This window comes from Octopus sinensis, linkage group LG6 (assembly GCF_006345805.1).
Source record: "Octopus sinensis linkage group LG6, ASM634580v1, whole genome shotgun sequence".
Taxonomy (NCBI): Eukaryota; Metazoa; Mollusca; class Cephalopoda; order Octopoda; family Octopodidae; genus Octopus; species Octopus sinensis.
Genome location: NC_043002.1, coordinates 52,310,634 through 52,325,633, shown reverse-complemented (window position 1 = coordinate 52,325,633; position 15,000 = coordinate 52,310,634). Strand labels below are relative to the sequence as shown.

The following is a 15,000-nucleotide window of genomic DNA, read 5'->3' as shown; positions in this document are numbered from 1 at the left end:
GCTGTCTTAGTGGCTTGACAATATCACGCGCTTAGATTACTCCAGACACGAAGTAGTCTCGGCTAGACATAGCGAATAAACAATTCAGAGTCAAACTTTGCCTTTCATCCAATCAGGGTCAACAAAACGTTACGACTTTAGAATAATGGATCGGTTGAAATGCTAGAGAGTCGGAGAATATCTCTTGTTGCATCTGATCCGGCTCTATGTGTAGTAATATTCAATGCCTGTGACGGGATTGGCTCAGAGGTTAGGGTATTCTGCTCACGGTGGTAAGATCGTGAACTCCATTACCAGCAGCGCGTTGTGTCTTTCAGTAAAATATTTTATTTCACGTTGCTCCAGTCCACTTGGTTGGGAAAAATGAGTAGTACCTGTACTTCAAAGGACCAGCCTTGTCACATAATGTATCACACTAAATCTCCCTGAGGACTACGATAAGGGTACACGTGTCTGTGAAGTGCTCAGCCACTTGCACGTTATTTTCACGAGCAGGCTGTTCCGTTGATTTGACGACCTGGAACCCTTGCCGTTGTACCCATAGAAGTCATTAGTTTGACATAAGCACAATATAATACAATCGTTAGAAATTTTTAGTTTGACGTAAGTTTAATATAATACCATTAGTAAGAAGGTGTGATACTTAACATAACTCCCAACTCATCAGGCAAACCTGTCTTGATCCTTTATGGATCCCTTATATCTTATTTCTTTCAATTTAGACTGTGAATATGCTAGGCCATCCTCTCAAAGGGTTTACTCGAACAAATCGACCCCAGTACTATTTCTAAGTTTGGTACATATTCTATCGGTTTTTTGCCAAACAGCTAAATTACGGGGACGTAAACAAACTAGCAGTGGATGCAAAGCGGTGGTGGAGGACAAAAACAAACATACACATACACCCACACATACACAGACACACACGGAGACATATATAGAACAGCTTCCACACAGTTTCCCCTTTATTAAATTCACTTACAAGGTATTCGTTGATCCAGGACTATAGAAAAAGACACTTGCCCAAGAGGCCGCACAGTGGACTGAACCCGAAACCACATAGTTGCAAAGCGAGCTTCTTAACTACACAGCCATTCCTATGCATAAAATACTAGCACTCGTACTTATACATATTTTCATATGCACAAACAAATACAAACATACATAGTTTAAAAAAAGGAAACATTTGTGTACAATTAAAAAAATAGCGATATGAGAAGAAATGAATTACATAACTTACTCAAAGAACTCTTGTGCAGAGGAGGTGGACAAATTCATAGGTAAGGATTGGTTTCGTCGTTGTTCGAAGGTTGTGCAATTGTCACTGTTCCAGCTGTTGTTACAACTCAGCCAAGGTACTTCATAGTTAAACGATGAAAACAAGTAATAAACCGACCACGCTATAATCGTATTGTAGTAGAAAGCTACGTAGGTAGATATCACGAATATCGATAGACCAATACCTTGGATAGAAAATAGAATACAAGATTACAGGAACGATTAACTTTTTGTGTAATTGTATAATTATATTTTACATGAACGGTGCGGGCTGTGTGGCAATAAATTTTTGGAAAACAATCACACGTTTAGAATGATTTAGTACATAAGAAATCGAAAAACCTTTTTATGATTAAGCTTACGCTTAGAGACCATTGTTATTGAAATGCTAGTGTAAGGTAGCGAGGTGACAGAATCGTTAGTGCATCGGACAAAATACTTACTGGCATTTCTTGTGCTTTTACAAATATATGTAGTATATGTGCATAGCATATATATTAATAACTATGTTTTATTTCAAGATTTCTCACCAAAAGAGAAAGACCCGATTTCTAAACCGATATCCAACGTTACGTGGTTGGAATTTTAAGCATCAACGCGGTATTTGTGCATGTTTGTGTCCGTGTGCAATATTTGGATCCAGTGCACGTGCAAATTTGTATGTTTTATTTTATATATGTATTCTCATGCTTTTAGCTGCATGCCTAGATATGTATATATATATATATATATATATATATATATATATATATATATATATATATATATATATATATATGTATGTATATAGATATGTGTGTGTGCTTGTGCATGTGGTTATGTATGTATAAAAGTACGTTTATGTTTACATACTTATCATACTTGTAGGTGTGTGTGTGTAATGCAAAATGGGCGTACCTATATTTATAATCTGAAATAGGTCTTACAAATTGCACATATTACTACGCTAACTTTTCCTTCATAAAAATGTACCGCTCGACATAATCTCCAATAAAAATATATGTATTGGCACCAATGTTGAATCTACAAGAGTGGTCTGAAATGTTCATAGGGTAATTATGAAATAATAACACTAGAGCTGTGAAATCTTCCATGAATTAATTTCAACTCTACTTATAAATAACTGTATTGTCTCTTTCCAGGTAAAGTCAGATTTGACTATTCAAATAAGACTTCAAAAGTAACAAGCAGCGACTTCTGTTGTAAATGGGCAAAATTTGGCGTCGTAGGGCTATCAAGTATCTGCAGAAAAACGGTTTAGATTCCAAGGACATGCTGACATGGTTGCTACATTAGGAGATGACGTTCCGGCTTTATTAACAGTGCAAAAGTGGGCAGCTGAATTTAGGAGGGGGAAAAGGAGAGTATTGAAGGTAACCATAGATATGGACATCCTGCAACTGCCACTACCGAGGAAAACATTGATCGTGTTCACCACATAGTGATGGAAGACAGACGCTTGACTACAAATCAAATTACTAATGCTATTGACGAATCCCATGGGAGGGTTGAGAATATTCTGCACAATGAACTTGTCAAGGCGAAGGTTTCTGCTCGATGGGTGCCACGTCATTTGATACCTGGTCAAAAGCGTATCAGGTTGATCACATCACAGGGAAATTTGACATTGTTTAAGGCAGATCCAGCAGGCTTCCTTGAACTTTTCCTCGCCCAAGATGAGTCCGTTAAACCAGAGCTAAGAAACAGTCCATGCGATGGAAACACCCCCTCCTCACCTGCTTTAAAGAAGGCAAAGGTCTTTCATCTCCAAGAAAGGTGATGGCCTCAGTCTTTTGGGATACAAAAGGCATTGTGTTTATTGACTATTTTGAAAAGGGCACATCATCAATGGAGAGTACTATGCCTACTTGCTGAGGCAGTTACAAAGGGCTATCAAAACCAAACACCCAGGAAAACTGACAAAAGAGGACTTGTTTAATCAGTACACCAGTCCTTGGTTTCAATGGCTGCTGTGTATGACTGTGGTTTTCAATTGGTTGCCTACCTTTCCTATTCTCCTGATATGGCCCCATTCTAACTATTATCTGTTTCTCAACATGGTAAAATACTTGACTGGGAACCAGTATCGGAATCATGATGTCGTCACACCTGCTATCGAAGATTTCTTTGAGTGACAGGATGAAAGATTCTTCTCCAATGTGATCGAAGCACTGAAACACCGATGGAAGAAGTGTGTAAACTGCAAGGGAGACTATACAGAAAAATAAACCTCATTTGGTCGCATTCCATGAAAGTATCTCGATCGGCCTATGAACTTTTCAGCCGACCTTCGTAGCTCTTGAATTCTCTAAAAGATCCAGGTGTGAACTGTTGCGCTTATATCTTAACAATCTCTTCCATTACGTCTGTGTCTTCAAATCTTACTCTCCGATGTCGGAGGATGTCAACGTCGAGTTTAACGGGGGATGGGTCTTCTGACTAGCCCAATTTGCTGACTGCTTGATTAGTTGCTAAAACTTTGGATGGTTACTCGTTGTCCTGGTGAATATAGATCGTTTAAAAATTCTTATTCAGTCCGTTCCTCCTAACGGCTTCTCTAATTTTCTAAGTGTTTCATTACACCCTTTGCTGTTCACGACGCAACTAGGTTCTGAATAAAAAAACAGTCACAATGACATTTTATGCTGATCGTTGCTTCTTAAACTTCTTAAGCATCATGGAAGATGTATAACTCCATTCCATAAATTGGGCCTTCGTTTTTGCCTCATAAAGATACAGCCATTTTTCATATCAGTCACCAGATCAGAAAAAAGTGTCTTCATTGGCATCAAATGCGTCTGATAGATCAGAATGGACTATCACTCTTCTCCCCTTCAACTGCCGAGATACTTTGTGTACATTCTCTAATACCCAAAGTCTTACACCATTTTCTTTAATGTATTGTAACTATGGTCGAATTATGCAGCGAACTCACGAACTATGGACACGTTTGACAATTCGTTCATTCGTTTGAGATTCATGTCTATAATAGCATTTGATGGTCTCTCACTGAATGTTTTTTTTTTGTTTGTTTTTTTCCAAGTTGGTTTCTCCTTCTTTAAATTTCCCCATCTATTTGTATACATTGATCTTGTCAATTGTGTCATCTCCGTAAACAACATGTAGTCTTCTGTGAATATCGTACCGCTTGCACTTATCCTTATCCTTCGTCAATAACTTAATGAAGGCGCATTGATTCTGTTTGGAATTTTTTATTTGCCTACAATGAAGAAGGACAGGAAGAAGAGTTATTATCATTGAAGAGTTGCCCTACCAACGTATGCAATTTGAACGGCTTGTGTCAGTTAATAAAAATGTTTTGACCATTTTTGCATTAATTTCGGAACAACCTTCTCATACACACATATATATATATATATAAAGCATACTACACACACACACACACACACACACATACACACACACACACACACACATTATACGATACGTACACAGGGATACATTATCCAGGCAGGTACCACTACTGATTAAATAACTAATTATGCGGTATAATTAATTGTTAAATTTTGAAAATGTGCCAGTCTCCGTACTCGTTGTAATTGTTTTGCGTGTGTGTGTGTGTGTGTGTGTGTGTGTGTGTGTGTGTGTGTGTGTGTGTGTGTCTGTGCGTGTGTGTGTGTGTGTATACGCGTCTTGTATAAGTCACAGTGCAAACGGAATATATGCAAAAGTATTGTGGTTCAGACTTTTGACGGTGTTGTCGAAGAATATATCGAAAAATAAAAAAAAAGAAGAAATTCGCAAATAAATCAAACAGAAATAAAAAAAACAACAGAAAATTCTAAATAAGTAAAAAGAAATCGATAAAAAAATAACCAAATAAATAAAATATGTGGAAAAGAAGAGAAAACCAAAAGAACTCAGAATCGGTCAGAAAGCATTGTTGGTTTTATATATTTTTGCTAACAGAAAACGTCTTGAAATTTCCGCATCAATATTCAGTTCTGAGAAGGCAATTAACGTTTGGAAATGGTTGGAACCAATGAAAGTGATGAAATAAAGCCCACCTAATATTACAGTGGATCATTACCAATTACTAGAGAATAAGAATTTTTCATCAAATTCTTCGATAAGAGAGAATGAAAATTAAAAAATAAAATCATATAAAGATAAAACTAAAAAAAAAATGGATAAGGAAAAGAAAATTTAAACATGATAGAAGATTTAACGTCTCAATCTATTGTTTAGCTCCACCCAGTCTGTCACATTAATTTAGATTCACTTCTCCGCAATTTTCATTGGTCGATTGATCGTTTATAAAATATTCAACTTGATGCATATTTGCATTGAAGAGCATTGGAATTTTTACACCTCTCATTGTCAAACGTTGTTAATGAATATGGGTGTGGCTCTTTTATCTCCCATATAAATATGTATATCTCATCCAACATCCTAATATCATTCTTGAATTAGAGAAAATAACAACTTAAAGAAGTGTGACTGTTGCAGTAGCAGTCGGTTTCAGGTGGTGGAAGTGGGCGTGGCTCTATTTTTTGTCTAATCATTATTATTATTATTATTATTATTATTATTATCATTATTATTATTATTATCATCATCATCATAATTCATTCATTCAATTTTCCTATATGGAGTCTCGAGTTTTCAGAAAGTGGCAGCCGCGTTCGTGTTACGCTGAAGTGGTAGAAGTGGGCGTTGACAGACTGAGTTTGAACAGGTAGTAGTAGTAGTAGTAGTAGTAGTAGTAGTAGTAGTAGTAGTAGTAGTAGTAGTAGAAGAAATAAAATGAAAGTAGAACATTGATTAAGGCAATTTCACGTGATAGCGGAAAAACGTATTTAAATGTAGATCCACCCTATTGAAGAGAAGGTTTTGATTAATGGCAACGGTAATTGTAATGGCATACGTATTACTGCTCATAGAGTTGTTAGAGGCAGTAGTGGTGGTGATAGTGGTGGTGGTGGTGGTGGTGGTAGGAATGAGGGTGCTAAAGATGCTGATGTTAATAGAGATAGTCGGAGAGAAAGAATGAAGTAATGCTTGTGGTGGAGATGATGGTGGTGGTGGTTGCAAGAAACTGAGGCAAGCCAACAGGGATCATGTCATCAAACACCGCATTCAATACAGCGTGAAAAACTAGTTATTTCCTCTCAGGCATCAACAATCTTTACATTTTTGTTGTTCTTGTTGTTACTATCGTTATTTCTATTGCTGTAGCAGTAACAGATGATGAAATTGATAGAGAGCTGAACAAAATATCTTGCTTCGTGCATTCTGAGTTCTGAGTTCAAATCCTGTTAGATTTACTTTTTGTCTTACCTTCATTCTACCCCACCAGAGAAATGATAAATTAAGCACAGTATGTGATGGCGTATAAGACACATTTTTACGTTCTCAGTTCAAATCCTATCAGATTTACTTTTTGCCTTATCATCGTGCTACCTTAATACGGAAATGGTAAATTATTTAGGACGTTATTTGATGGCATATAAGACCCTATTTTTACCCAAACAAAATCACCTTGAGTCCTACATGGGCAAAAGATTCGTAAACCTGTTCAGGACTCCCAACGCTCAGACAGATTTCGCCTAGATTTCCCTAATGCGCTAAAGTGGACCTTGTCAAACCACAAAGAGTAATCTCGGTCGTCCTTAGAGTTTTTGCCGGGATAGCAGCAGTAAGCTTAGTCGGTGACAGTTTCGATTAGTTTCGGATCGACTTTCAGAAGGGGTGTGATTATTCGGAGATTAAGACATCCTTTCAAAAGCGAAAGGATTTTAGGGAGAAGATTATCGAATTAGATAAACGGGAATTGACGGGGTCCATCATCAATAATAGGTGATGGGTTTTGCTACAAGCAAAAATTAGAGAAGCAATCTGTATGCCTTAGCAACGAGGTAGCTGCAGAGGACAATCGCTTAGAATAGGAATAGAAAAGAAGCATCGCAGACGGTGTACTAGTGGCGAAAATGACACTTGCACTGGGTATACTGAAAAATGACGGTAAGAAAGCTGTTCGTTGACAAGGATGACGGAGGTGCAGCGTGGAAGCAAAGCCCTAATTCGGACTTAACGAATTGCTTCTGTCATATACTTTCCTATAAAAACAGATGTGTGTGGAATTTGCCGAACTGTTCCCCATGAGTGACTACTGACGACACAGCATTCTGATGGCTAGCTCGATGGATTATTGCGATTCTCGTACATGACGGCAGAGGTCGGTACAAAAAGCCGAATTCAGTAACTAAGAGACAGTCGTGCTGAGTAGCCGTGCGAGAAGGAAATCACTGAGAATTGGATGGTCAAGCCTATAGTTTCTATACCCGTATACCATACTTTATTGCGCTTGTTTAGACAGCCGTTTGCTGCTGCTGGTAGGAGACTGGGAGCAGTCGAATAAGCTTGGAAGTAGTTACACTGCTGGTAAAGGACCCGGAAAAGTTGAGGTGCTAGAAAACTTCAAATCCATTACTGTCTGTGTTCAACACTGTATTAAAGATTTTGGCAAAAGTGCTTGCCAAGAGGCTGGTGTTTGTCGTTGGTAATATAATTACAGTAGTGCAGACTTGTGCAATCAACGGCAGATCTATTCAGAGCTAGTGTCATCGCAGAAATGCAGGCCAAATCAATCCTCGGCAGATCTGTACATGGTAACTTTCATTTCGTGCAATACACCAGATAGCGGGTTGAGACTAGATTCGGGCTTGGTAGCATGTTGTTCAAGTTAGATCAATCTAAAGTTTCCTACATAGTGAACCATTGCTGTTTGGCAGATGTTCCAAAAAGAGTCGATTTCGGTCCCGTCTTCAGAGACGGTATTTCTTTGATTGTCAAACTAAATGATTACCTTGCGGGACCGTTTAGCATCGAACTCTCGGTCGATCCAGAATGCCATCTCGACCTCTTCTCTATCTTGTATATTTTGGTTTTGGAGCTATTGCTACCGACGATGGAAATTGAGTACAAAAAATGTAGAGGAGCACACATTAACCAACACAAGTCAGTGTTGTTGCAACTTTGGTACCTAGAGAAGCAACTTCTACAGTAGCTAACGTAGATTTCTGTCGCTGGACCGAGGGCCGGTTAAGGTGTTCTGGTTCTGATTGGATTGCTAGCTGGATAGAAGCTGGAAATGGATCGCGAGCAAAGTGGTCAAAAACTAACTGAAATGATCCTCTAGTCGTTAACGGAAACTTGCTAGCACAAAGGTCTTTTTTTTTTTCATGATTCGAATTTTTAGATTGAACTGGTTGAGAAGTATTAAATTTTCAGAAAACTGATCACACTCAAAGTTCGTATCCAGTTATAGTCACTAAATTTAGTGTTTCTATATTCAAAAGAGACATTGTATCTATCCATAGTTAGGAGTCATAATAACTCAGTGAGAAAATGTCTGTTGATTCTCATGCCTCATACATTGTTAGTGTTTCCTTATAAACAGGTTGTAAAGACCACGTGTTGGTAGAATGGCTAAGGTGGCAACACAAGTTTTGGGATTTTCATTTTTTTCTCCTCTGTTTTAAGTCACATCAAGCCAGGTTGATTTGCTTTCCCTTCCTCGAGGAAGTCGATGAAAAATATAAATATATGCTAACGCAGATTCTGTTGATTATGTCTCTCAACTCAAGAAAAAATAATTACCTTCAGCCTATTCCAATATATATATATATATATATATATATATATATATATAAACAGATTACAAGAATATAGACGCTAAATAGAGAGAGAGAGGAAGTGTGACCTTATTACCTTTCCTAGGAGTGTTAAGATTGTAAACGAATTGAATTTAACTGTTTAGTGAAACGGTGCTGCGGTCTGGCTTGCTGAGAGTTCATCTCTTCATCAATCTGATGATGCTATAGGTTTCTTTTCTTTAGTGTTTTATAATTACAATACTGTGAAGTCAACAAACGTAAGCGGTTTAGCTTCCTGCGTTAGGCATTAAGCGTATTTATCTAAAAGTGTATTGTAGTGTCATATTGTTCAGTGCAATGTAATTTTATATAGAGATTGAAATGTTTCCAGTACTTTTAAACTTAGTTGCATGCATAGTAAAGCAAAAGAAAGTGTTCCCATATGCCGCCTCTAGGATACGATTTGATTTCCACCTGAAGTAATTCTATTTCCTATTTATATCAATAATACCTTTTAGAAAGTGAAGGCGCATGGCTCAGTGGTTAGAGCGTCGATCTTACGACCGTGAGATTGTGAGTTCGAATTCCGGACCGGGCTGCATGATGTGTTCTTGAGCAAGACACTTTATTTCACGTTGCTCCAGTTGACTCAGCTGTAGAAATGATTTGCGACGTCACAGGTACCAAGCTGTATCGGTCTTTGCCTTTCCCTTGGATAAGATTGGCGGCATGGAGAGGAGATGCTGGTATGCATGTTCCATAAACAACTTTGCCCGGACTTGTGCCTAGGAGGGTAACTTTCTAGGTGCAATCCCATGGTCATTCGTGACTGAAGGGGGTCTCCGAGACCCTTAGAAATGTTATACATGTCCAAAACTTTCATTTCCAATCTTTTAAAAACAGTGAGCCGTTATTCTTAGTCAGAAAAAAAAAAACAGTATTCAAGTATATGTCTATGCTATTCTTGAAGCTTTCAATTAATTTTATTATTACAAATTTCTATATAAAGCTTCGGATATGCTACTTTTGAGAAAGTAAATATTATAGAATTTAGGTTTGGTTCCCCATGTTCTCCTCTCAGCAAATGTACATTTACATTCAGCTAATGTATTATTCTCAAATGAATTCCTACTTAGAGTAATGCAATCGAGAGTAAGGTTGCGTTCTTTGTGCTTCTGTTTTTGTCAAGCTCATTGGAAGAACAGAACTTAATATAAGTTTTTCAAATTAAAAATATTTTTGTTCGCAAAAACATAAAAGGAAGAAGGATTATTCCCTCCTTTTTACAGTTTTGCCCTCGTTTTCCTTTGAAATCTTTTTCCCATATATGTTTTAAACATCTGAGATGAAGCGTCTACCATTAAAAAAAAAATTCTAATTTAAATTTTAATCTTGTTTTTTATTTTATTTTTATACGCTTCCTTTTTGTAATCTTTTCAGTTTTCACATTTGCGAAAACAGTTTTTCGAATTTACATTTATTTATACATAGCAAATTACGATTATATAAAAAATAAAATTTTCGCAAATTCAGTTTGTTCCTATTTATTTCATAGTAATCTCCAATATTAAAAAAAAATAGTAAATTTGTAAAGAATAAAAATACAGAAAAAGGAAAAAATATACAAAAATGTAGTAATGAAAATGAAGGAGAAAATAAAAAAATGAAAAGAAATTAAATTTAGATTTATCTTAATTATAACAATAATAATCTTATGTTAAAAAACGAAATGTCAAAAGTAAAAAAATTACTAGTAGAAGGGGCAGCGGAGTTTTTTACCCTCAATTATTCTTTTTTTCTTTGCATAACCCTAATTAACGATGCTTAAAACATACAGTCAAGATACTAAAGCTTTTGTACATCAGTTAATTTTAGACTCTATTCCATAATATTACCTAAGTTAATTATGTTGACCATGGCAAAACAACAAGATCGGTGAAAGGGTGCAATTGTCAGATCCATCGTCTAGTTGTCAGCCATGCGGTACCTGCAGATAATGTTGTGACTATCACTACACTGACTGCAGCTACCCCATTATATAGAATACCAGAAATGGATCAATTCAGCTTAGGTATATCCCATGTATAATGCATTAAAAACAAATAAATAATTATTGAAGTAAAATATATTTTCACCAACCTTTGAACATTGGACATATTCTATTCCAGACTGTAAAGCAACCGCAACGCTGATACTGGCCCAGTGCCAGTTCCATGTAGAATAATGGTAAGCCGCCAAACACCAACATAATGATATATGGGATAAGAAAGGCGCCTGTATAAATACAAAACAACGAAAGATTCAAATATTTGCTAATGAAAAATATATGTAGAAAGTATTTATATTGTTTACATAAGCTCAAGTACATTGTGTCTATATTATGGAGTCATGTACATTATCTGAAGGTAGATTAGTTCTTATCTATTACTTGTTACAGTCATTGGGCGGCGGCCATGCTGGAGTATCGTGCTTGTTATTCAAAGGATTTGAGTGAGAATTACGTTAAAGGTACCAAAAACTGGATGCTCATCGTCAAAAAGCAAGACTTTAGGGATTTTTTCTCATATAAAACACACGACCCGGTAAGACACACAATTCTGACCCAAGTTATCAAATGAATGGTAATTTTTTTTCAAACGCACTCTTGCAGTGATAAAAGCCAACGAGAAAGCTTCGACGTTATCCCTCGATTTATGAGAATAAGCAGCCATATTACTTTGAAATTGCTCTTTACAATCGTAAAGAAACTGTCAGGCTGCATACGGATGTCCAAGGTACACTCTGCCGGAACAAAAAATCCATGAAAGATTTTATTTGGTTTGTTGGGTGAGTGCTGACTTAGAGCTAAACAACAAAAATAATAAGTACAGTTATAATGTGCAGTTTAGACACAAAGACAGACAGACAGACAGATAGATAAGGATGGGTAGATAGATAGATAGATAGATAGATAGATAGATAGATAGATAGATAGATAGATACATGCATACACACATACATAAGTACAGGTATGTAGATAGATAGATAAATAGATAGATTGATAGATAGATAGATAGATAGATACATACATACATACATACATACATACATACATACATACATGCATACACACATACATAAGTACAGGTATGTAGATAGATAGATAGATAGATAGATAGATAGATAGATAGATTAACAGACACTTTTCGATGAATTCCACTTTATATATCTATATGACTGCATTGGCCGATGTGTCCTTCCTTGTTAAAAATAAGATTATGTGATATAAGAGAGAATTGACAGTTATTTCTACCAGATATGGTATCACATAGACGTTCCCTCGCCAATTAACTGGCTAAACAGTATTCCTACTCTCAAGCTGTATTATTTCTCTTTCTCTCTCTCTCTCTCTCTCTCTCTCTCTTTCTCCTCTCTCTCCCTCCCTTTCCCCCACTATGTAGGTATATGTATGTGTGTGTGAAAGGCGGGAGAGAGGAAGGATAGAGAGAAAAGCTATGAATAAAGCTCTGCGCCATGAAGTCCAATATGATTGTTCGTCTAAAGAGGAAAAGATCGTCGCGATATCCAGTAAAGAATTGCATTCCAGTTCAGGTCATCATTGTAACAACTCAAAGCAGCTCGGCCTAAAACTAAGAGAAGCAATTTGCTAACAAAATGCTGCAGCGAGTACAAAATCTACTACACATAATCACAGCTACAGACTTATAGTCAGATGCTTACAAACCCAGATCCATTCAAATACAAATCAATATTCAAACGGTAATTTGTTTAGAGTTTTCTTATATTATAATTTCTAACATAAACATAAGCACACAAATTATTAGAAAAAGGATCTAGTCGATTAAATCGACCCTAATTCTTGATTGCTATGACTGGTGGAATCCGGAAGGACGAAAGGCAAGGCTATACTGCCGTAATTTTAACTCAAAATCTAAAGTGACGAAACGATTTCACTTATATACCTGTTTTTTTCATTAGACAGAAGACAAGTAGTTTTCAGAGGAAAGGTATGGACAATGACATCGGCTCCATACTTTTATTTTATTGAACCTAAGAGAATGAAAGGCAAAATTGATCCAAGCCCTAACATTTTAGTTAAACATTTTGTAGCAATATTTAATACTAAATTGAAATATCACCATAATTAGCTCTGTTTGTAATTCGTCTGACATTCATAAATTAATTTATCTATCAGTTTCTTCAAGATATTAACTGTGACCGTATGCTACTATACTATAGAACTCAACTTTTCTTAATAACAATAGATATATTGTATGAATGAATACAAAACAAAATATGTAGCCAGCATTAACTTTTCAGTATATTACAGTTTTTGCCACATGTTACAACATATTCATATAAATAAGGCCGTGGTTAAGAAGTTCGCTTTGCAACTAAGCGGTTCCAGGTTCAATTACACACACTGTGAGACTGAACACTAATGCTTTATGAGTGAATTTGGTTGGCGGAAACTGTGTGGAAACCAATCATGGATGGATATCCATATGTATAGATAGATAGATAGATAAAGATATAGATAAAGGTATATATATATATATATATATATACACACACATACACATACATAAATATATATGTATGTATATTTATAACCCACACACTTAACACACACACAGACACACCACACACACATATATTATATAATATATATATTATATATATATATTATATATATGTATGTAATATATATATATATATATATATATATATATATATATGGGGGAGGGCGTGTGTGTCTTTCTTTATCAATGTTTGGACATCGGTAATCGGTACTGCTTTATTCGCATCCATGTAATGTGGTTCGGCAAACAAGAACGATAGAATAAGTACTAGACTTATAGATAAGGAATGACGTCGATTTGATTGACTAAACACTTCCAAGAAAACAAGTAAGAGTATGACAAATTTTCACAAAAAGTTTCAAAAATTTCTAAGTTTCAGGACAAATTCTGTTAATTTGAACAATTTAATTTCTCTTTATTCTCCTCTCTCTCCCCCTCTCTCTCTCTCTCACCATCTCTCTCTCTCTCTCTCTCTCTCTCTTTCACCCTTTCTCTCTCTCTTCCTTTCTGTCTCACTTTCCATCTTTCTTTTTTTTCCATTCACTCCTGCTTTCTCTCGAAATAATTGTGCTTCGCATAATATAACTATATGGTGTTTTTCTGAATTACTTACGATGCTTCTTAAATTTAGTAGTATAACTCAGTTTATGAAGAGCAATATCTGATTAAGTCCACAGTCGGAAAACGTTTTCCCATGTCTGATATACACAATAATACATTTTTGGCTTAGCTCAGAATGTCACTAAGCATTTGTCACTAAGGAGACTAAATCAAGTCAGAGCACGGGTCTGGTTATTCACCAGCGTTCTGAACAAAGCCCTGTGTTTTAGCATATAAGTCTCTCTGAGATGTTTCTCTGAGACAGCTAGAAGACGTTCAACCTTTGCATGTACATTTTGAATGTTAAACACGCTTGAATCTTAATCTATAGCTTTTTCAAAATGTATATTAACACAATAATACATTTTCCCGAACCGAAAAAGAAACCTCTAGGTTCATGATTAATCTGCTAGAAATGAACTCATCGGCATCCAGAACAAAAACAGACGGGACGTCATGATCGGAACGCATTTGGTCATACGTAAAAGGTAAGCTGCTCAATTAGGACAGGACATCAGATTACTTGTGAAGACATATGTATCGGTCTATAATTATTATTGCTATTGTTTAGGCCTCAGTTAACTCCGACTGAGAGGAAGAGCTATAATCAAATTCAGTTTCCTAACATTTGTACTTTCTTAAGAAGCCTTGAGGCTCAACCATTACCCAATCTCTGTCCAATGTACGGCGTGATGAGGATGGCTTGGAAGATTGGAGGACTCGTGGTAAGTGATTTGTATCTGCACACTCATCTATCATTATTCATTCATCTCTCTCTCTATCTATATATATATATATATATATATATATATATATATATATATATATATATATATAGTGAAGGCGCATGGCTCAGTGGTTAAGATCGTGAGGTTGTGTGTTCAATTCCCGACCGGGCTGCAAGCCGCTTTATTTCACGT

The 15,000-nt window shown here is 36.2% G+C and overlaps 1 protein-coding gene across 4 annotated transcripts in view; it reads right to left on the bottom strand.

Annotated features, from left to right (window-relative positions):
* Positions 1–15,000, bottom strand: part of LOC115213095 (sodium-dependent serotonin transporter-like) — a 592,816-nt gene that overhangs the window by 468,254 nt on the left and 109,562 nt on the right. For all 4 annotated transcript variants that reach the window (XM_036503898.1, XM_036503897.1, XM_036503896.1 and 1 more), the window contains 2 exons: positions 11,037–11,171; positions 1,241–1,463 (listed from right to left, as the gene is read on the bottom strand). In XM_036503898.1, the coding sequence (XP_036359791.1) occupies positions 1,241–1,463; positions 11,037–11,171 (358 nt within the window). The remainder of the gene's footprint in view (positions 1–1,240; positions 1,464–11,036; positions 11,172–15,000) is intronic.